This window comes from Lynx rufus, unplaced genomic scaffold (genome assembly GCF_022079265.1).
Source record: "Lynx rufus isolate CCGP_SWC_20201006 ecotype Redwood Valley unplaced genomic scaffold, mLynRuf1.p SCAF_18, whole genome shotgun sequence".
NCBI lineage: Eukaryota > Metazoa > Chordata > Mammalia > Carnivora > Felidae > Lynx > Lynx rufus.
In genome coordinates this window covers 38,024,310-38,048,114 of record NW_025814832.1, presented here as the reverse complement: position 1 = coordinate 38,048,114, position 23,805 = coordinate 38,024,310, and the positions used below count along the sequence as shown (strand labels likewise).

At 43.8% G+C, this 23,805-nt stretch overlaps 1 protein-coding gene and 1 non-coding gene across 4 annotated transcripts; one reads left to right on the top strand and one right to left on the bottom strand.

The window, feature by feature from the left end:
• Positions 1-8,755: 8,755 nt before the first annotated feature.
• On the bottom strand, positions 8,756-18,968 carry KPNA2 (karyopherin subunit alpha 2). 3 transcript variants are annotated; one of them, XM_047081582.1, is made up of 11 exons: positions 18,876-18,968; positions 17,452-17,528; positions 17,159-17,296; positions 15,100-15,188; positions 14,019-14,287; positions 13,437-13,531; positions 13,071-13,334; positions 12,114-12,347; positions 11,672-11,854; positions 9,979-10,128; positions 8,756-9,106 (listed from the first exon to the last, which is right to left on the bottom strand). In XM_047081582.1, exons 2-11 carry the CDS (start codon positions 17,524-17,526, stop codon positions 9,014-9,016), a joined length of 1,590 nt encoding a protein of 529 aa, XP_046937538.1. In that variant the 5' UTR covers positions 17,527-17,528; positions 18,876-18,968; the 3' UTR covers positions 8,756-9,013. The 3 variants fall into 3 exon arrangements, with proteins under 3 accessions (XP_046937538.1, XP_046937539.1, XP_046937540.1); XM_047081583.1 differs by having other exon boundaries at positions 17,452-17,549; positions 18,876-18,967; XM_047081584.1 differs by having other exon boundaries at positions 18,880-18,959.
• Positions 18,969-23,355: 4,387 nt separating this feature from the next.
• On the top strand, positions 23,356-23,428 carry TRNAR-CCG (transfer RNA arginine (anticodon CCG)). The gene has a single exon. It is a non-coding gene; the product is annotated as a tRNA-Arg (tRNA).
• The last annotated feature ends 377 nt before the right edge of the window (positions 23,429-23,805 follow it).

Sequence of the window (23,805 nt, the reverse complement as noted above, 5' to 3'; positions counted from 1 at the left end):
GACCTGTACTCACTTAGATGCCAGTAACATCCCTCTCTCCAAGATGAGACAATCAAGAATGTCTCCAGACAGTCAAATGTTCTCTTAGGGGGCAAAAATTACCCTTGACTGAGAACTATTACTTTAGATAAAAATTAATCTTAGGAGAGGCTGGGTGGCTAAGTCGGTGAAGCGTCCAACTTCAGCTCAGGTCATGATCTCATGGTTCATGAGTTCGAGCCCTGAGTCAGGTTCTGTGCTGACAGCTCAGAGACTGGAGCCTGCTTCAGATTCTGTGTCTCCTTCTCCCTCTCTCTCTCTCTCTGCCCCTCCCCCACTCGCCTTCTGTCTCTCTCTCTCAAAAATAAATAAACATTAAAAAAATTAATCTTAGGGGTGCCTGGGTGGCTCAGTGGGTTAAGTATCTGAAGCTTGATTTCGGCTCAGGTCATGATCTCACAGTTCGTGGGATTGAGCCCCATGTCGGGCTCTGCACTGACAGCCCGTGACATCATCGAGCCTGCTTGGGGTTCTCTCTCTCCCTCTCTCTCTGCCCCTTCCCCAATCACACTCTCTCTCTTTCTCTCTAAAAAATAAATAAATAAAACTTTAAAAAAAATCTTAGACTTCTTAATTTTTTTTTTTTTTTGCCATTACCTGAAATCTTGCTCAGAAGTCTAAAAGACCCAACTGCAAAAGCAGTATCTGAACCCTGCCACTGATGGTGGCAAAAAGCAAATCAAAAGGCAGTTAATGACATGGTGTCTCACTTGCTTTTTCCTTGCAGGCTCAGTGACATCAGGCAGTCCACTTCCCTCGCTCTCCACTGTTTGCATTCTTGCCGAGCTGGCCGGGTAGGGCAAAAACCTCAGAGCTGGCTGCATTTCAGAAACGGCTGCAAGGACTCTCGGGGGCTTTCCAAGCTTAATTAGTTCTTATTTGTAAAGTTCCTTAGGAAGCTCAGGTCAGGATGCTATGGGAAGCCCAAGTCACTCGGGTTCTCGCCACACTCTTAAAAAGAACATTCCCGCCCGAAAGGGCTGGGAGAGCCAGAAAAAGAGCTTATAGGAAGGAGCGTGTGTGTTGAATAGTGAAGGAGGCCTTGTGAAGCGCATTTGAGACCGTAAAGAAAGAGGGTAATACTTTCCAACTCTCTGGGCCTCCTCCTATTCTCTAGAGCAGGAAATTATGTAAAGTATTTCCTGAACAGCTGAAGTATGTTAGAAACGTGCTAGCGTCCTCTACATTATCTCCAGGAAATAGACGCTGAAGAATTTCTTTGCCACAAGGAACTATTCGGGTGCCGCTGCCCACTCTCACCTGAACGGGAGGCATGTCTACTCTGGGGGGGTGAAGACAATGATCTTTTTTAGGTCGTTTTGACGTCATATTCAGTATTGTAAAGAACATGGCCTGAAAGAGAACTCTTCGTGTGTGTGTGTGTGTGTGTGTGTGTGTGTGTGTGGAGAGAGAGAGAGGAATAGGAATAGGAACATGAAAACTTTCTCTGCCAGGTAATTTAGCAACGTCAGTAACAGCTTGCTCGTTATCTACTTATCCTCACTTAATCTTCGGGCGGGGTAAGGATGAGGTCAACCTCTTCTGTTTCAAGCATCATTCTAGAACGTGCAACCAAAGGAAACTGATGAGCCCCATCCCACCTCTGGAGATTTGCTCTCTCCAAAGCCTGAGCCCATACATCTCCCAGGGTGGGGGTCTACAGGCATCCTGCCCCAGCAGGCCGAGTTTAAGCCGCCCGAGCCCATCAACCGCGGGACGTTGGTGGGGTCACGGTACGAGAGCCATCTGGGAGCCAGCTGTGACTTTGGCTAGCAAGTTCCCCTGGTCTCCTGAGAAGGGAGCGGCAGAAACACCAGAGGAGAATGACAGTTGTTACCTCCAGAGCAAGGAAGGAGGCCGAGGAAGGAAGCCAATTCCTGAAGAGAATGACAGATCCGATTATGCTGGTGAAGGCCAGGCAAGTTCCCTGCTTCCTAGTATCAGTTAGGAGCCGTTTCCCCAGTGGTAGCGCGGCCCGGGATCCAACAACGCTCGGGAAGTGTGCGATTTGCCTTTCAGAGACCTGGCTGTCAGCAGGAGGGTGAGAAGCCAGACGAGTAAAGTTTATACTGCCCACCCTTCTGGGGCCTGCAAGGGAAGCTGAACCGGAGGCCAGACGGAGAAAGACAGACCCCTGCCATCTTCTCTTTCCGGGGACAGAGGCTCCACATTCTTACTGTGTCAACCAAACGCCATCTCTTAGGGACAGCAGTTAAAACTCCTGTTCAACCAGACTCCTTGTGTCCAATTATAGCTAAAGTCATTGGTCTGAGGTCTTAAACTACTTGTATGAATCCGGGCACCCGGCTGGCTCAGTCAGTAGAGCCGTGATCTCAGGCTCATGAGTTTGAGCCCCACTTTGGGTGTAAAGATTAAGGGGGGGGGGGGGAACATTATGGCAGGAAGTGAGCTCAGATGGTGACATTAACAACAACAAAAAAGTGCACTACAAATGTGCAGAAAATAAATTGGAAAGATCTAGACCTGAAGTTTGTACTGTTTTGAAGGTGGCTGCCCCTTTGAGAATCTAATTTCCATCAGGCTAGGAGCCCCTTTTCTGGAAAAGCTCATGGACACGTGTTTCGCAATACCTTGCATACAATTTCGGGGACTCGTGGGCCCCATGAAGGCCTACCCTGAGTCTCAGGTTACTCAGGTTAAGGATTCCCATCTACGAAAAAAGGTACAACCTAATGGTGGAACTTTAGGCTATTCTTTTAATTTTTAGGGTGTTCGGAATTTTTAAATTTTCTAAAATTGTTATTACTTCCATAACCTGGAAACATTATTTTACAAACTTATCAAAAAGTCTAAAGAAAAGGCAAAAACTTCAGACTCACTAAATGAAGGTTTCCTCACGGTGACAGAGACAAGTGGTTGAGAGGCCAGGCGAGAAGGGTGCAGGATGGTCACGAGTCACCTAGAACTGTGGTTTAAGTCAAAGAGTTTGAAAAGAGCTTCTTTTTCTACATGTTTCCCCACATCTCTCCTGTATTCCAACAGTTGTGCAAAAAAAAAAAAAAAGGGTATGTGCTTTTTTGAAATGCTTATTTATTTTTAAGAGACAGAGTGCAAATGGGGGAGGGGCAGAGAGAGGGAGACACAGAATCCGAAGCAGGATCCAGGCTCCGAGCTGTCAGCACAGAGCCCGACTCGGGGCTCGAGCTCACAAACCATGACATTATAACCTGAGTCAAAATCAAGAGTCGGATGTTTAACTGATGGAGCCATCAAGGCACTCCTTAAAAATAAAACCTTAAATTGGGGCGCCTGGGTGGTGCAGTCGGTTAAGCGTCTGACTTCAGCCAGGTCACGATCTCGCGGTCCGTGAGTTCGAGCCCCGCGTCAGGCTCTGGGCTGATGGCTCAGAGCCTGGAGCCTGTTTCCGATTCTGTGTCTCCCTCTCTCTCTGCCCCTCCCCCGTTCATGCTCTGTCTCTCTCTGTCCCAAAAATAAATAAACGTTGAAAAAAAAATTTTTTTTTAAAAATAAAACCTTAAAAAAAAGTACAGTAAAACCTTGGTTTGCAAGCATAATTCCTTCTGGAAACGTGCTTGTAACCCAAAGCACTTGCCTATCAAAGTGAATTTCCCCATAAGAAATAATGGAAACTCAGATGATTTGTTCCACAACCCAAAAATATTCATATCAAAATGATTACAATACTGTAATATAGGGGCTCCTGAGCGGCTCAGTTGGTTAAGCGTCTGACTTAGGCGCAGGGCATGATCTTGAGGTTCGTGGGTTTGAGCCCCGGGCCGGGCTCTGTGCTGACAGCTCAGAGCCTGGAGCCTGCTTCAGATTCCGTGTCTCCCTCTCTCTCTCTACCCCTCCCCCACTCATACCCTGACTCTGTCTCTCTGTCTCAGAAATAAATATTTAAAAATTTTGTTTAAATACTGTAATATAATACAAAATAATAAAGAAAATACAAAATATAAAGAAAAATAAACAAATTAACCTTCACGTACCTTTGTAAACCTTCCTGGCTGGTGTGAGGGAGACAAGAGAGAGGAGGGTTATTGTGCAGGACGACTTTCACCATCACTAATGGAATCACTGCTATCTATTGGCTCCATGGAATCTTCTGAATGGGGACCATTGCATACACTGGCACCGATGCTGACCAGACTACAGTATTAAGAAACTCTTGTCCTATACTGTATTTAAGGTAACTGGCAATCAGGAAGCAGAGGAAAGGGTCTCTATCTGCAGGCAGCCTGACCTAGGATGAATCAAAGCATTCGTAAGCTTATTCCTCTATGGAAAAGCAAAGAACTGTCCGCAGGTGCTTTGAAGTGACAAAAAAATACACTGTGCCAGTCGTGGGCACCTTCCGACATCCTGACAAATCACTGATTCCTGCCAAACATCACAGCCTGAGATAAAGCGTCCAAGCATGGGAGACGATCACCCACAATCCCGTAGTAAGAGAGAGAGAGAGAGAGAGAGAGAGAGGAGAACCATTGGCTCAGTTGTGATCGTGTGACGTTCGGGGTCACGTACTATTCATATCGCAAGACATCGTTTGTTTATCAAGTTAAAATGGATTAGAAAGGTTTGCTCGTCTTGCGGAACACTCGCAGAACAAGTTACCCGCAACCGAAGGTTCCACTGTAATAGTAAACAGCCTAGAAGGTAAAATCTGTTCTGTGGTAACACTGCAGCCTGAGCTATCAATATCACAGAGTATTGACTGTCTGTAGAGAACTTATTTTAAACAAGAGATCGTGCTACTTTGATGGCCCAAAGGCCATTCACTAACCTTCAGAAGAGGCAGCATTTGAACTCAGGCAGATCTGGCTCCTAATTGCTAGTCCTTTCCACTGCGCATCCCAGAGCTAGGATGGGGAGGACATTTCCGGTTGTGAAAAGCCTGGACGGGATACACAAAGTGATTGTTAGGATAGGGTTTGGTGCACACAACTCCCCTCCTGCACAGCGTTATGAAACTGTCCCAAATATCTAGGAGGAACTGGGCGTTTATAAGACACCAGAATTATGCTTTCAAACTAGGCCAGCAACATGCCATTTAACATACAAATGCTCAAAATTAAATGGCTCCTCTGCCCTCCCCCAAACCCTCCTTGATAGCTTGAGTGTTTTTTATCATCTTTATTAGCAGGGGTTATGAGGTTTTACATCAGTGATGTTACTAAACACTTTTCACTACACTTTCTCTTGGAGGAGAGGGGGTGGGGGGGGGTGCTTCAGGATTTGGCCAGGTTTTGTTCATCACAAATTGGGTCAACAGCCCAATCTCAGAAGAAAGCGCCATTAATGACATGTTTCAAAGGGCTTTCCAAAATCAGCCAGCTGGGTTCTGACAAACTGCAGCAGGGCGGAGGGAGGCAAGGAGTAGCCAGCTACACTCTCCTTAACGGCCTTCTGAACCTGCGGTACTGCAACCCTACAAGGTTTCCAACTGCCCAACAAACTGAAGCTTTTGCTCCTAGAACTAGTATTGGTAGGGGAAAAAGGAACATACCGCCATTTTGGTTTAATTGACCTGGTTCTCAGAGGCAAAAAAAAAAAAAAAAAGAAGAAGAAGCAATTTGAGGCCAAATGCTAACGCAAAATCCTAGCTAACACTGAGGATCTACTATAACAAATTATCCACAGCTTTTATCATTTCAGTAATGATGCAGCCACAGAAGGGTTGAAGAAGAGGGAATAATCCGACAACCTTAAGAAATGGAATGTTTAGGGGCGCCTGGGTGGCTCAGTTGGTTTAGTGTCCAACTTTGACTCAGGTCATGATCTCACAGTTCGCAGATATGAGCCCTCTGCATCAGGCTCATGCTGACAGCTCTGAGCCTGGAGCCTGCTTCAGATTCTGTGTCTCCCTCTCTGTCTCTGCCCCTCCCTGCTCACACTCTCTCTCTCTCTCTCTCTGAAAAAATAAACATTAAAAAAAAATGAAATATTTATTCCCTACTTTGGTCCAAAAATAGTAGCTTGTGGGGCACCTGGGTGACTCAGTTTGTTGAGCATCTGACTCTTGATTTCGGCTCAGGTCATGATCTCACGGTTCATGGGATCGGGCCCCGTGTCGGGCTTTGCACTGACAGCATGGAGCCTGCTTGAGATTCTCTCTCCCTCCCTGTCTCTCTGCCCCTCCCTGGCTCTCTCTCTCAAAAATAAATAAACTTAAAAAAAAATAGTAGCTTGATAGGATATTTAAAGCTGATACAATGTAGCAACAAAAAGAATCAACACTTGGTGCAATGTTTAACAATAATGGATGTTCAACCTCTAACCACAAGGTAACTCTGAAGATTTTTGCAGCAAGCAAAGTGTTAGTTTTTTCTTTGATATTTGCCTCATGAAAATTTAAGTACAACTACTACAAAAGGGAAACAGTAATGGGCAAAGAGATATAATTTATTAAAGCCTCAAATGGGGTTTAAAATTGATAGGAGCTACAAAACGTTATGCATTAACAAAAGCAGTTTAGACATTAACACTGTGAAAGAGAAAAAGGTCAGTGGCTACATAGCATTTTACTGGACTTTTAAAACTCAAGCTGAACATGAAAACTCATTCTCAAGAGACAGAAAATTTTATCCAGTTAAGTTCAATAACAACATACAAATGCCTCCGTGGATTTGAACTCCAAGGAAACTAACATGCTAAAAATGTTACCTAGAATATGAAAATGTATTTCTGGCGATCAGCTGTCTCCTGCCCATTACTTCACTATTGCGTTATGCTCTCACTCGAAAACCTACAGACCTTACACTTTTTACTAGCGTGCATTACACCGGTCTCTCTAAGCCCACTAGGCTCCACCTACCTTAAAACATAAACCTAATGTGTCCAGGTTTACTTCCACATTATCTTTTCTCACACTCAAGACTTCTGGACCCAGCATCTAAGGGACTTGCAGTGGAGCAAGTAGGTGGGACAGGGAGGGAAGTCTGTGCGGTTTTGTGACTTCTCTCCTGCCTCCTCTCTAGGGAAGGCTTTGTACAGAGAAAACCGAGGAAATGACCAGGGCTCCCAACAAGAGGCCCTAAGCTTAGGAGGACCCCATGTAACGCAGCTTAGCATTCCAGATGAAAACCCCAGCTGCAAGTGCTTCACATAAGCATTAGCCAAAGTGTTCTCGATTTCTACACCCAAACAAAGCACTGAATATTCTAGCATTCTCTATCTCTACACCCAAACAAGCGCTAAATATTCTAGCATTCTCTATTTCTACACCCAAACACTAAATATTCTTTTTCATAGCGGGAACTTCAAGAGTCTGTTATCTGCAAAGGGCAAAATGAATTCACGTGTAGGTTGATGGATGAACTGGGGTGGGGGAGAGGGGGAGGAGGGGCAGAGGAAGAGTATCCTTACGTGTGTACCCACCGAGAGAAGGTAAGTGGGTATCTGTTGCATTACACTACTGACTTGAAAAATTGTCTTATTTTACTGACTACAGTGCCCTTTGTGGTCATAACTCGTTTTTTAGTCTTCAACCCAAATGCCCACCTCCACCACCACAGCTCCTGACCTTCCGTGGGAAAACAAGCGGGCAAAGCTGTTCGATTATCAGCAGTGGAGACTTGGCTCAGTATGTTTCCACCAAAGGGGCAACAGACAGAAGTGCTTGTAAGTGTTCTTTCATTTGTCCTAAGACTTTTGGGGCCTGTAGTCAACCTTCCCTCCCTCCCCCAAATCCATTTCCTACACTGCTAATAGCATAACTAATCTTTATGGTGGCTTTCAATCCAGACTGTATGGGAGTATATGGGAATCAAATTCAAAAGAGGACATTTAGACGCCCACTCCTTACCAATTAAACACAACTTCTGGGTAAACTTTCCCAGGTGACGTCAAGGCACAGCTTTTTTTTTTTTTTTAACTTTTTTTTTTAATGTTTATTTTTGAGACAGAGAGAGACAGAGCATGAACAGCGGAGGGTCAGAGAGAGGGAGACACAGAATCGGAAGCAGGCTCCAGGCTGTCAGCACAGAGCCCGACGCGGGGCTCGAACTCACAGACCATGAGATCATGACCTGAGCCAAAGTCAGATGCTTAACCGACTGAGCCACCCAGGCGCCCCAAGGCACAGCTTTGAAACCATGTTCAGCCCTGAAGTTTGGGAGGAGTGAATTCCACTTCTTGCTCCGAAATACTTGTGATTATTTTTTTTTTAACGTTTATTATTGGGAGACAGAGCATGAACATGGCAGGGGCTAAGAGAGGGGGAGACACAGAATCTGAAGCAAACTCCAAGCTCTGAGCTGTCAGCACAGAGCCGGACGCAGGGCTCAAACTCACGAACCTGGAGATCATGACCTGAGCCAAAGTCAATTAACCGACTGAGCCACCCAGGCGCGCCTAAATTTATTGTTTTTAATCCCATCTCCCTGGCCAGTGAGATTTAAGGAGATACTGGCTGAGGGCTTCTGGGAAATTTTGTTCATTTTTCTGTGAGAACTTCTGAAAAATTCTTTTCTAGCTGGTGTGTAGAGGATATGAAGTCTGGAAGCGCCAATAGCCATTATTTACAAACCCGCAGCCTAGAACAAAGTGGGAACTCAGAAGTGGGCGGGGAAAAAGTGATCACCCCTATATCCTTGATGACATCACAAACCTCACACCAGGCAATGTCTCCAACCAGAACCACACCTCTGGTTCGTCACATTGGTTTGGCTGGGTCACCCTTCATCTGCAAGCTTAAGGACCCCAAATTAGAAAGCAGTACACAGAAACGGTGAAGTAAGGAAAAGGGTGGAATTTAATCTTTATTTACAGGACACTGCAAGATATGAGATTCCACAGAGAAATAAGAAACCCACCGAGAGGAGAAGCTTCATACAGTTTGTACAGTTCAGAACTGTTCAAGTATAGTTTCCATTGTAAAAAGTGCTACAATAACAAAACACATTTAAAAAGAGTTCTTAGTAGAGAAAACAGTAAGACAAACTTATACCAAACATAGTACACAACAAACAACTTTATGCCTCAGCTGTACAATCTAGAAGTTAAAGGTCCCGGGAGTGCCATCCTGAACTTGGAATGTGTAGCTTTCAGAGGTAGTTTCTGGCACAACATTTTGATCTTCTTCTTCCTGGAAGTATTAAAAAAACAAAACCAATCAATATAATCCCACAAGTATGGCACATTTCTAAGCAGCAGCCTGCCTAGAAGTCTGTATTTACTCCTAAGGTCTTCACCTACGTTACCCCTCTAATCAATCCTATAACGTATTTCAGTATTTCAAATAGTGATCGCAGAGCTGCTGAAAACTTGCCAATTCAGGAGTGCCTGGGAGAAGATTCTGAATGGATTCAGGAATGCTACCACAAGAACAAAAAAAAAAAAAAAAAAAAAAAAAAAAAAAAAGATTTTCTTCCCCACCGGCCACTTTCCAGTAGGAAATGAAAAGGCTTATTAACTCCTGAGTGTGGTGACGGGGTTGGGCCCCTCCTCCATCAACTCCTACACAAACTTACTCTCCAGACATTCTAAAATCCCTATAAAGCTATTCATTTGAAAGTACAGTGGTGATTTAAAAAATTTTTTTAAATCTCTCAAGATATGATCATCAAGCCAAATATTTGAGGAGCAAACATATACATTATGTCCTACTCACAGTGATATTTTGCTAAATTTAACAAGGTCACGAGGCTCACTTAAAAAGTCTAAGGAGGGGTGCCTGGGTGGCTCAGTTAGTTAAGCATCCGACTTCAGCTCAGGCCATGGTCTCACGGTCTGTGAGTGCGAGCCCCGTGTCGGGCTCTATGCTGTCAGTTCATAGCCTGGAGCCTGCTCCTGAGATTCTGTGTCTCCCTCTCTCTCTCTCTGCCCTCCCCCCCCACTCATGCTCTGTCTCTATCAAAAAATGAATAAATGTTTAAAAAAAAAAGTCTAAGGAAAAAAATCTTATGGGCTTGACTTTGTGTATTTTCCAACTTCTGGTAACACTACCCTGTTACTCACCTCTACAGAGAAATACTTCTCAATCAAGTTTAATGAAGCTTTGTACACAGACTCATTTTCATGGTTTTGTAGAGCTTCAATTTTGTCCAAACCTCCGCATTCTTCAATCATTATACTGAGTTTCTCAGTTTCACCTAGTTTCTCAGCAGCCTAAAAAACATTCTCAGTTTACTTGAATTTACTGAATGTTCCATTTTAGTGATAAAAACAAAGTTTATGTTTGGCTGTTGATATATGTATCAGACATACACTTGGAAGTTCCTGCCAATAACCCTATGAGATCATTTTATCTCCAGTTTACATTTTTTTAAAAATTCAAGGTGATCAGGGGCATCTCGGTGGCTCAGTCTGTTGAGCATCCAACTTCGGCTCAGGTCATGATCTCATGGCTTGTGAGTTCCAGCCTGGCATCAGGCTCTGTGCTGACAGCTCAGGGCCTGGAGCCTGCTTTGCATCTCTGTCTCCCTCTCTCTGCCCCTACCCCTCTCACGCTGTGTCTCTCTCTCTCAAAAATAAATAAATATTTTTAAAAAATCTTTTTTTTAAATTCAAGGTGATGAGATCTGTACTTGCTCTCAGCAGCTACTTCTGGAGATCTCAGAGATCTTCCAAGTAGTTCTCAATAATTTCTTTGCATCAAAATCATCCAGACAAATTTAAAAATGACACCATATTGGGTTGCCTGGGTGGCTCGGTAGGTTAAGCGTTCGACTTCAGCTCAGGTCATGATCTCACGGTTCGTGGGTTCGAGCCCCGCGTCAGGCTCTGTGTTAACAGCTCAGAGCCTGGAGCCTGCTGTGGATTCTGTGTACCCCCCTCTTCTCTCTGCCCCTCCCTGCCCCTTGTACTCGGTCTCTCTCTTGCTCTCTCAAAAACAAACATTAAAAAAAAAAAAAAAAAAAAAACCCACTACATCCAGGTTCAATTGATCTTTGATGGGAACAGAAAATTACTGTTTCATAAAAGCACCTCAGATAACACCAAAGTGTAGTCAAGGTGGAGAACCACCATCTAAGGGCAAAGATGGCCTATGCTGCATAAAAACAAATTTCCCTGAATGGATTATTTGCTGGACATCAAGAATTTATTAGCATAAAAATGATATTATGGCCTTGTTTAAAGTCCTCAAATTAGAAGATAAATATTTACAGATGAAATAACTTTCTTCAAAATAACTTAGAGAGGGCTTGGGTAAGGGAAAGTAGGAAAACAGGCCAAATGTTGACAAATTATTTATGCTGGATGATGAATACACCAAGCATCATCATTCTAGACTCAACTCTTTGTAGGTAAAATTTCCATAATCAGAAGTCGTTAGGTAGGACCTACCTCCCACCAACCACTGTGACTAAGTGCCACACGCTAGGTCAATTAGGAATGGAATCAGAAAAAAAAACAATTAGATAACTAAGTCATCAAAATCTAATTTCACCAAAATTCAGTAGGATATTGGAGAATTAAAGATTCTTGACAAATTAGATGGGAATGAACAGCGTCCACATACGGATTTGATTTCAATTCAGGTCATCCACTTAGATCTCTTATAATCCCTTGTCACGTCTTACCAAGAGTGTGGCCCACATTAAAATAGCCTTTCTAATTCTGTGGCCTACTAAGTAAACTTAGCTGCCCTACCCTGAGTTTAAATCACTTATCATCAAGCCCAAATTCCAAGGCTACCTTTAACACCTACCTGAAAGATGTTTGAAATGGCATCCAGAATAACCAGAATGATTTTGGTATCTTTTGCAGTTAAGAGGTTCATCAATGGTTCTATTATGCCACAGTGAACGAGGTATACAATCTGCTCAACTGTTCCGCCACTCGTATAGTTGGTCACAGCCCACACAGCTTCCTTTTGTGTCTTAAAGTCTGCCTATTAAATATAAGGAAACAAGCTTACTTCAGAAACGATTGTAAAACTAAAATTCCAAAAGTATTGTTTTAGAAAAACAAGGACACAAACTACCAACTGATTCCATCCAACCTTAAATGTAAGAGGTCACTGGCTACTATTTAGCAAAGAACTACAGGTAGAACCAGCACTGGCACATCAAGAATCTTATCAAGCACAGCTCTACCAAGTGTCCATCCATAAATACTAACATCCTTTGATTAAGTTAAGACTTCATCACCTTAGAGAGAACACCAACGAGGAATGGAACTAATCCATGATTCACAACTTGCTGTATCTGGTCTTGGCGACCAGCTGTGATGTTTGACATTGTCCACGTAGCTTCCTTCTGAATATTAGTTTTGGGGTTCGTTAGTAGGCTGGGAAAGACAGCAAGTGCTCCCGCATCTATTACAACCTGAGTCTGTTCATCTGTCCCAGTGACAATATTTCCTATGGCTCTTAGCGCAGGAGTCTGAAAAGGAAATGTAGATGCCAACTGTTAACTTTTATTTTTTCAGCACTGCTCCAAAAGTCTATACCCCAAAGGTTTTGTCAAGTCAGAGCCTCATCATGGCCCTAAAATAGGTAATATGTCAGTATCAGTTTATTAATTGACCATGCTTATGTTTTCTATTCTCATCTAAAAGTTAACAACTGGGGTGGGGGCGTGGGGTGGGGAGGTGCCTGGGTAGCTCAGTCACAGTCAGTTAAGCATCCGACTTCAGCTCAGGTCATGATCTCATGGTTCGTGAGTTCAAGGCCCACATTGGGCTCTGTGCTGACAACTTGGAGCCTGGAGCCTGCTTCGGATTCTGTGTCTTCCACTCTCTCTGCCCCTTTACCACCCACACTCTCAAACATAAACAAACACTCTCTCCCTCTGAAAAATAAACATTAAAAAAAACTTAATGTTAACAACTGGGGCACCTGGGTGGCTCAGCTGGCTGACTGTCCAAATCTTGATTTCAGCTCAGGTCATGATCCAAGTGTCATGGGATCAAGTCCCCCATCTAGCTCCCCATGGCGCGTGGAGGCTACTTAGGAATTCTCTCCCTCTGCCCCTTTCCCCTGGTCAAGCTCTCTCAAACTAACTAAACTAAACTAAGCTAAACAACCAACCAACCAACCAACCAACCAACCAACCAAATAAATAAATAAATAAATAAATAAATAAATGATAAAGTTAACAACTTACCACAATGGGCAATTCAGTAGCTCCTAGAAGCTTCACAAGTTGGGGCACAACTCCTGTTTTCACGACCATTTCAATCCGTTCATTTGGACCATCAGTAAGGTAGGAAATGGCCCAGCAGGTATCCGCTAACACTTCTGGATCATCATGATGCAGAAGACGAACTAAGGTAGGAAGAATCTGCTCAACAGCATCTAACGGGGGTGCAGGATTCTTGTTGCGACAAAGGTTCGAAAGTGTCCAAGTAAGGTTCCGTAAGTAACCACACTGAGGGGAAAGAAACATGCAATGAGAGGTCCTCTGTATTTTGAGGAGATGGGAAAAACTGGAATCAAGAAGCGAGTAACCGGACTTATGTTAGTAACTTACTGCTAAAGATGACATATCAGGAACAGCAAGGAGAGCCAACAGCGGGTCAACTGCACCATACTTGATAACCAAGTCTCGGAAAACTGAACCATCACCTAAACAAAGGCAAGGGTAGTTTGTAAACCATTTTTCTAGCACCATTAGTGTACAGTGACTGAATGGGTCTTAACACAAAGACAACACTGGGAAATCCCTAACTTACTTAGCCACCACTTTCACCCCTGATAAGCATGGGAAGCAAACAAACTTATATCTGAACACACAGGTCACTATTACTTATGATAAGCCACTTCTTCCAACCTCAGTAGGATTAGAAACAATCAGTCAAGAGAATTTTAAATCTGGGGCGCCCGGGTGGCTCAGTCGGTTAAGCATCCGACTTCGGTTCAGGTCACGATCTCAAAGTCAGAGAGTTCGAGCCTTGCCTTGGGCTCTGTGCTGACACCTCAGAGCCTGGAGCCTGCTTCAGATTCTGTGTCTCCTTCTCTCTCCCCCTCCCCCACTCACGCTCCCTCAAAAATAAATAAACATTAAAAACAAAAAAAAACCTCTCTTAAAAAAATCTGTTTTAAATCCAAGTACCTGCAATGTTTCCTAGAGCCCATACAGCTTGCTCACTGATGTGGGCATGGGAAGAGGCCAACAGAGAAATGAATGCTGGGATAGCACCTCCGTCTACCACAGCCTTGGTCTGTTCTGATGTACCGGAAGCAATGTTAGTGAGGGCCCAAGCAGATTCGAACTGAATGGGGCTACAATCAGTTCTGCCCAAGAAGGACACAAATTTTGGAATCAAACCAGCTCGGATTATGTTGTCTATGGGAGGCTGTTTTTCCCTAGAAAGCAGTTTCCTAAGGGTAAGCAAAAAGAAAAATGAAAGTTGAGGAGGAATAACAAAAGTTTGTGTAAAAATCGATTTAAAATGCAATTCAAGAGTTTAGAACTATAGATAACCTTTTAAAGTCATGCAATAATGTTGAGATATCATGTAATTTAAGAGGAGATTAACAGCCTGGTTGCAATGGTGCTACCCAGGTGGTGTCTTTAACTACCTTTTATCCAAAATTGAAGAATTACCGGTAATGGAAATTAGCCTCTTCGCTGCATCCGCGGAAACTACTTTAGATCTTGTCACTTTAAAATTTCGACAGTCTGACAGAATTACACTACCAGTGAGGTGATCTGTGTTTCCCTAACTACTGGTGAGGTTAAACATCTTTTCCTTCATCATTTGTCACTTGGATTTTTGAGCACACTGTCAAACTATAGAAATTATTAATTCTTTCTGTTACAAATGTCACAAAATATTTGCGTTTGATGGAAAGTGAGTAAATGCACCATTCTAAATGCATGTGCCAATCCCACTTACTGATTCCTTTCTCTGACACCACTTTGAAATGCCACTTTGACAAAACTTTGTAATTTACTTACAAGGTATACCAAAAGGTTGACAGTGATTATCACTGGGGGTGGGTGGGACTTGAGGCAATTACAAAATTACAGTTTCACCTACGGAAAGACTCTAATGAAATCAGGCTTTTGGCCAAATTAACCTTTATTTTACCCATGCCATCTGTCTGTCTCTTTCCCAATAACAACAACAAAAATCTAAAAAGGCTGGTATCTTAGTGATGTCATTCATGCTATAGCCGAAAAGACTTACCTAGCAGCTTGAGTAGCCTGGAGCTGGCTTTCCAAATTGTTGCTATTTATGCCTTTGACAATGTCATCAACAGACCAATTGACAGTGCCCTGCAAGGACAATGGGATCAATTTTGCAAATTATCATTTTTAAGATTAAATATAAACAATAAAATCTCTACCTGGCACTGTGAAGACCTTTTCTGTGAAGACCTTCTTAAAATCAGTTACTGTAAGTTTAGACTTATGCGGAATTGTGGCTGTTAACTAAATATCCATTATTTTAGATGTAGAAGAGCACTCAAACTTGGTATTATGAATCCATGGAATCTCAAATTATGGAGTATTAAAGCATTTTGTCACTAAAAGAGGAGACTGTGAACAATCTAGTAAATTAAATTAGAGCAGTTTGGACGTTGTTCTACATTAGTCTCAATCACCCACATTCAGATACGCTGTCAGGGAGAAAAGGATGCAGTTATATAGGCAACGTGCTAGGAATTTTCACATCGAAGCTTATAATCTATGCATTTCCACGGTACAGTGCTACAGAAATGTCTCATGTTGTGAACACCACAGAAGAGCTTGAGAACCAGTACTACAGTTAACTCAAAAAGACAGTGCCCCTTTTTCCATAAGAGCTTACAACTTAATAAGGGAAATGTGAAAAACAGACACCGTAAAATAAGTGGCAAATATACACACATTCACTCTCCATTTGTGATGCACAGCTGGGGTGCTATGCGAATTCTGAAAAGGGGACATTTTTCCTACCAGGTTGATCAAGGAGTGCTGTATGAAGATAGGATTTGAATATAGTACTCTACAGATAGCACATAGGTACTATTTCATGAAAAAAAAAATATTTGGAGCTCTAAAGGAAAGCATAATGTAAAAAAAGCAGGAAAGTTCCCAGTATCTTTTAAAGATAAAAAAAAAAAAGATAATCTGAAAGTCTAAGATGGATCGAATTTACAAAAATAAACCTTCCAGGGGCACCTGGCTGGCTCTGTTAGCAGAGTGTGCAACTCTTGATCTCGGGGTTGTGAGTTTGAGCCCCACATTGGGTGTGGAAATTACTCAAAAATAAAATCTTAAAATAAAACTTCCAAGAATATGGATTTAAAACTACCAAAGTTTTTGAGGTGTGTGGGTAACTCAGGTTAAGCGTCCAAAACGATTTAGGTTCAGGTCATGATCTCACACTTGGGGAGATCAAGCCCTCATCAGGCTCTGCACTGATAGCACGGAGTTGCTCGGGCTTCCCTCTCTTCCTCCATGTCTCTCCCACAAGTGCACGTGCGCTCGCTCACTCTCTCAAAGTAAACGTTAAAAAAAAAAAAACCTACCAAAGTTTTTTCAGCAGAGAAATAACAAGTCTAAACAGTATTTTAAGAATATTTTTAGGTATATAGTGTGTGGCATAGAATGAAGGAAAAGATAAATTAGAAGATCACTGAAAATATTCCAGGAGAGGGGCACCTGGGTGGCTGAGTCAGTTAAGCGCCGGACTTCGGCTCAGGTCATGATCTCGTGGTTCGTGAATTCAAGCCCCTCATTGGGCTCTGTGCTGACAGCTCAGAGCCTGGAACCTGCTTCAGTTCTGTGTCTCTCTCTCTCTGCCCCTCCCCTGCTCATGCTCTGTCTCTCTCTCTCTCTCTCTCTCAAAAATAAACATTAAAAAAAGTTTTCTTTTAAATGTCTCAGGAGGAAAAACATCTGAACAAAGATGGTGGAAAATACAAAAAATAGAGAACATCCAAAAAATTGGAAAATGATTGGTTCTGGACACACTAACTTTCAGTTAACACTGGAATGGCCAGTCAAGGTACTGAACTGGTGGCTAGAAATGCAGGGAAATCTCAAGGGAGTTTAGAGCTAAAGGAGACCTTGGAATCAGTTATGGAGAGTGGGCAAGAAAGAAGACAACTCATTAGAATTACTGATTGGGGACAGAAAAAAAGATCTTCGCAAAGTTGATAGTTAAAACCATTAGGCTAGGAACGTTATTTAAATTCCTAAGAAAAGCACCATATTGATCTTCTGAATCGACCATAACTCATAACCTACTACATATTTACCTGGTTGTTGCGGTTTTCCTGCAGTGGGGATGTTGCGTCATCAGGAAACGAGCTTACGTTTCTCCTTTTCAGCATCTGGTCATCCTTCTTAGCTTTCCTCAGCTCCACGTTAACTTCTATTCGGCGACGCCTCATTTCCTTGAAAAAAGATACACCACTTCACCTATCGTATCAGTTTTTCTGGCCAAGTGAGAGCACTTATTTCAAATTTCCTCCAAGTTTTGACCCCTTCCCAAGTGTCTTTGCATTAAAAGAAAAAAAAATAGCATAGGAAAGCAACAGAAGGTACTCACTGTACTGTCTTTCCCCTTGTTCTTGAATCTGTTAAGGCGGGCAGCTGGTGAATTAGCATTCTCGTTGGTGGACATGGCTGTGAAACAAAGGGAGAAAGCTAGAAGACGGAGGAAAGGAAAGATTTCTCCTTCATCATTTTGCTTTGTCAGTAAGAGGAGCACTAACAGAATCATCAGGCATGTATTGCATCCACACTTGTCTATTAGAGGAGCAATTTCCGCCTTCAGCACTACGAAGCACTGAATTGGCCAAACTGTAGTAGTCCCCTCCCCTCCCACGGGCCGAGACTTCCTGGAGAAGGGCTGTCCATCAGAAATAGAGTGCAAGCTGTATAAATTTCAATTTCCAGGTCTGCGTTTTTCAAAAAGCAACAAATGAAATTAATTTTAACGTCTTATTTAACCCAACACACCCAATATATTCTCATTGCAACATACTATAATATTTCGAGTCATTGAGATATTTTACACTTTCTTCATACTAATCCTCCGAAACCTTGAAATCCTGTGCGTACTTTAAGCTTACAGCATATCCCAATTTGGACCAGCCACTTGGGTTGGCTGGCTACCACACTGGGCAGTGCAACTGGACTATTTCAATTAAATAGTTAATTGAAGACAAAGTAGGAGAACTGAGCTCACAGTTAAAATCAATGTCCTAGGGGAAATAAATCCAATATCCATCCTCTGGAGGCTCTATCTACTGTTTTTAAGTGGCCAAAATAGGTACATTCTCCACACTTGAAAATTGAGAAACCTGGCTCCTCATTACACTACGGAACCTTCCCTTAACATTTCCTGTCCACACTGAAAACTTGAGACGCAGTTGTCCACCTTCAGCATCTCATTTCATTTCCAGGAATTTCGAGTGAATGCACTTAATTAGGCGGATCTCAACTGTGCTTCATTCAGACTGAGATCTTTAAGAGCAATCGCCAAAAAGTGCCAAGTACAAGTCCCCCTTACAATTTGTTAGCTTTCATTCCGTGTTCTTTGACGAAACGGTGTCACAGCCCGCCCTGGGCCTGCGTATTAAGAGAGAGTTCTTCCAACTGCCACCCCCATCGCCAGGCCCTGCCCCTGCCCCCCACCCGGGAAGACGCAGCGGGGAACGGACGGAGGAGGGGGCCGGGCCGCCTCCCCGGACTCTAGCCCTCGGGCCTCACCGATTTGCCGGGCCGCGATGCGCAAGGGCTCTCCGCTGCGGTTCGCACAGCCGCGGCGCCCTAAAGCCCAAGCACTCGCATCGCAAAACAGCCGCTTCGTCAACGAACGACGCCCCCGAGGCCTCGTCAACGAGGGAGGCCAAAGCCAGGTCGGGCGTGTACTCGGGCCCTCCCCTCCCGCCACCCGCAAGCGGAGCGCGGCCCGCAGCCCGCAGGCCTGCCGTTACGCTCCGGCCGGACTCCGGCCCGAGTTCGTACCTACACGGCCGGCTCAGGATTCCACAAGAGGCGGTGCGAGGCGCGCAGGGTGCAGGTCAGCTGCCCTGAAAACGTCCACCACGGCTCAGCCCAAAGACGGTGTGGCTCGTGCTGCCGGCCGGCGCGATTTAAATTTCCCGGTGTCCCCGCATTCCGATTGGCTGGTTCGAGTCTACGCCGTGTGCCCATTGGCGGATTTGAAAAACACGTTAGGGGGGTTGGTCATAGGGCCAAGAAGAAGCGAGGATAGCATCGCGAGATATGGGAGCGGCCGGGCAATCCCAGAGCACTTTGCAGTTCGGAGAGGAAGGACTCCAGATCCCAGCATGCAGCGGGCAAGTTCTCCGCCCTCCTTTGGCCCGAACCTCGGGTCTTTGCAGGGAGATTAGGCAAGTGACGTCGCTCGCTGCTCGTTTGCCTGGGCGGCTGCTTCGACCAAAACACCACAAATGATTTCCAAAATGATTCCCTTTAAAAACCTTGACATAGAGGAGGTAGATTAAAAAAAAAAAAAATCTTGATATAGAAACATACCGCGATGCGTTTTTTCCCTGCTAGGACACAGAAGGAACTTGGCAGGGGTTTCTGACCATTCTGGAGAGAAGGGATAAGGCAGGCTTGTGTTACATTTTTTAGTTTTAATTTTTTTTTTAGCTCGTGTCGTAAAAGACTGCATAGAAGCCACAAATATGCTAACAAAAGGCTTTTTATGGCTTTTTCTTCAGACACTCATTTATTTTTCAATAATTTCAAATACAGAAGAATTACAAATCTTTATGCAGATTTGCCAAATTTTAACATTTTGCCACCTTTGCTATTTCTCTATGTACACACACGTGCATGTGTGTATAATACATGTATGGCTTTTACATTTACTTTCCAAACCATTTGAGAGTAACTTTCAGATATCATGTCCAAATACTCCAAATACTTAAGTGTGTGTCCTCTTTTTTTTTTAAGTTTATTTATTTTGAGAGCACAAGAGGGGGAGGGGCAGAGAGAGAAGGAGAGAGAATCCCAAGCAGGCTCCACACCATCAGCACAGACCCCCGACTTGGGACTCAATCTCACAAACCATGAGATCATGATCTGAGCCGAGATGGAGTCAGTTGCTTAACCTTCTGAGGCACCCACGTCCCCCTTCAGTGCGTATCTTCTAATGACATTCTCTTATATGACCACATCACAGTCATCAAATTCAGGACAAATGAATTTTTTTTTTTTTTTTTTTTTTTTTTTTTTTTTTTTTTTTTAGTAATCTCTACACCCAATGTGGGGCTCAAACTCATGGCCTGGAGATCAAGAGTCACATGCTATCCTGGTTAAGCCAGCCAGGGACCCCAGGACAACTGAACTTTGATGCTATCATTTATTATATAGTCTGTGTTCAAGTTTTGACAATTGTTCCAATATGTTCTATGTGGTATTTTACACATTTCTGAATAACACGTTTGCATTCTCTTGCCTTGTACTTTTTTTTAAAGCATCATGAATGGTTATCAGAGCATCAGAATTAAATCTTTTTGGTTTTCTTTCTGGATTTTTTTTTTTTTTGTATTCTTAAAAGGGTGTTTTTAGAAATGTTGTACTGGTTTATTTTTTAATATTAATAAATTCACTACAAATTATTTACGATAAATAAATTCATCTATTGTTGAAGGCATTTTGCCAGCCTCACTCATTGTGTCGCAGCCTTGGGATTCATAGACGGTTGATCCTACTCCCACCTACTCAAGCAGCATGATCCCATCCCCCTAAGTGCAAAAATGTGAAAGGAATTCACCCCGAAACCGGTCACTGCAAGGGATTCTCTTGGCTACTGTGAATGGTTTAGAGGCAGGCATGTGACCTAAATTCATTCAGTTGGGAAGCCTATGCCTTTTGTTTAATGACTGGAGGTAGGAAAGCAGGCTCTGTTCTTCTGAACTGGGGGATGTGAGGCCTAGACATCTGAATAGGACAGTTGTAGAGAAACTATGAAAGCTCTGATCAACAGCCTGCCCTACCTCTGAAGGTTGCAATTATATAACTTTGCAATTTTGTCATCCGACACACTTTCTTGGTTGTTTAAGCTGGTTATATCAGGTTTTCTTTTGCTTCAAAATACGGAGTACTATGTGCCCAAAGCTGTTCTAAATGTTTTACATATATTAATACATCTAATCTTCACAACTCTGTGTTGTAGCATTATTATTACCTGTACCATTTCACAGAAGAGAAGACTGAATCGTGAGTGGTTAAGTAGCTTGTCCTGGTTCACACAGTCAGTAAATGGCAGACGGGATTCCGACCCAGGCTGCCTGGCTCTCAACCACTATTCTATACCCTCACCTGAAAACAACCTGAAACAGAAATACAATGTGGAATCTGAGAGAGTTGCCTTTGAAAGATACAACGTTCCCCTGGGGTAACCATAGACCTTCCCTCTTAGCTCTTCTAGTTTGGATGGAGATTCAGGAGAGAGCCTTGTCTGGCCAGGGCCAATCAGTACCTTCCTTCCCCAGACACAGGAATTAGTTTGGTGATAACGATGCAGCATAGTGCAATAAAATGTCTGTGGAGGACTTTGAGTGTGAGATATCCTCTCTCTTCTACAGGACTGTGTGTGCTAATAGTATAGCTGGAAACTGCTTTCAGGGAAGCAAACCCCAGTGTGCCCAAGTCTGAATAATTAGTTCGTCAAATTGTTCTTTCAAGTAAAAACTATGTTCCACTGAAAAAGTTAGTTTAGCCTGCAACTCAAACATCACACAATTGTTTTTTCTTCAAGAGAAAACCATTGTGGGGTGCTTGGCTGGCTTAGTTCCTAGAGCCGGCAACTCTTGACCTCGGGGGTTGTGAGTTCGAGCCCCAGCTGAGGTTGGAGATTGCTTACAAATGAAATGTTAAAAAAAAAAAAAAAGTGCAGGGGCACCTGGGTGGCTCAGTGGGTTAAGTGTCCAGCGTCAGCTCAGGTCATGAGTTAGCGCCCTGCGTTGGGCTCTGTGCTGACAGCTCAGAGCCTGGAGCCTGTTTCAGATTCTGTGTCTCCCTCTCTCTCTGCCCCTCCCCTGTTCGTGCTCTCTCTCCCAAGAACAAACATTAAAAAAACATTTTTTAAAATAAAAAAAGTGCAAAAAAAAGAGTCAACCATTGTATTTTGGTATGTGGTAGAAATGATTTATGCATATTTTGTCACACAAAATATTAAAAAGGTGTGCACTCAAGTGTGGGGATTTAATACAATTGACAATTCTTACAATCATCAAGGATATTCTTAAGTGAAGCTGGCTACCTCCACCCCCACCTTTGCCAGGGCACAAACATGAAGGATGACTATTACTACTTTGGTTCCACTGCCGTGGTTCACTGAGATGTGAGTTTTACCTACTATCATTTCTGCACCACCGATGCTACATGGTGAGTGAATTGTTATTTACTAAATAGCGTCCTGGTTTTCATTAAAAGCATTTCCTGAACGACTCAGGGTGCACAGGTAATAAAAGTGACATACTGACACACAGACACATAAAATTTGAAAGATACATACCAATGTGTTAACAGTGGTAAGCTCCAAATGATAGAATCATAGTCAATTTCAGTTTTCTTCATTTGGTTTACGCATACTTTATACAAGTTTACAACTAACAGGCGTTAGGTGTCTAAGGAGAAAACGAAATTGTGTATTTTTAAAAACCACGAATTGTGTTAAAAAAACACGCATGGACATACTGGGCGTGGAAACAAAGTCTCTAAGTCTTTATCCAAGACCTAGGATGGGATAAAAACAAAATCCGTATTATTTTTGTATTGACGGACGTTGTTAAATCCATTTTCCCTTTAATCCGGAGGGAAAGAAGAGACAAGGGAGGAAAATGGATGTAAATGAGTAAGGGGGAAGGGCAGATTTGGGGGAGGAAAAAAAAGCCTGTTCACCCCGGAACCCCCCCAACAGTCCCCAGCACATAATAGTTTATCACAATGCTGTATGTAGAATAACTGCGGGAAAGAAAAGGGAGGAGGAGCTATAAGGGACGGGAAGGTTGCGGGTGTGTAGGTGAGAAAGGACCTCAGGCTCTGCGACAGGCGGCACTAGGCGGTCCCAGGGAACTTTGTAAAATGCAGACGCCCGGGCCCAGCCAGGGAATCAGAACGGAGAGGGGACAGGCATTGGAATTTCGTTTAAAGTTCCCCAAGAGCGCGGAATGCGCAGCCAGGACAGACGACCTTCCGACAAGAACCGTACAGGTAGGAGGCCGCCCGGAGCTGCCCGCGTGCCGGCCACGCAGCCCCGGGGGCTGTGGGGTAGGCAAGGCCACGCGCAGGCGCACGGGGCCGCGGGCGACGGGCCGGGCTCAGCGCAGGGGGCGCAGGCGCGCGGGGCCGCCGCTGGGGGCGGCTCCCAAATCGTACGGCGCCCGTCTCGAGGCCGCGGAGCTCGGGGCGGGGCGCGATGATGGCATCGCGTAAGGAGACGGTGTGAGAACCCGGATCCTGTGGTGACCCAGTGGCCTAATGGATAAGGCATCAGCCTCCGGAGCTGGGGATTGTGGGTTCGAGTCCCATCTGGGTCGCACGGAGATTAGTTTTGGTGGAGAGAAAGGCGGCGATGGGCACTGACGGCAGTGAAGTAGATTTTGAATTGTGGTCACTTAGTCTCTACAGCGATCTCCGAAACAACTGAATTTACAAGTTAGGAAATGTATGTCCGCGCTTTAAAAATACCGCAGTTGGGACCTTGCGAAGGAAGGGTGAGATGGGGGCCAAAAGAGGAGCGTTTAACTTCTGCTGAGATTATAATGGCTTCTTATTAAAAGAAAAAAATCATTAGAAAGCACGAACTAGACACATGGCATTACCTCTTTTTGTCTACCGTTTCAAGCGTAGCATGGACAGCCACACATCCAAAACCTCCCCATCCTACTCCAAAGGGGTAGTGTGAGTAAATCCA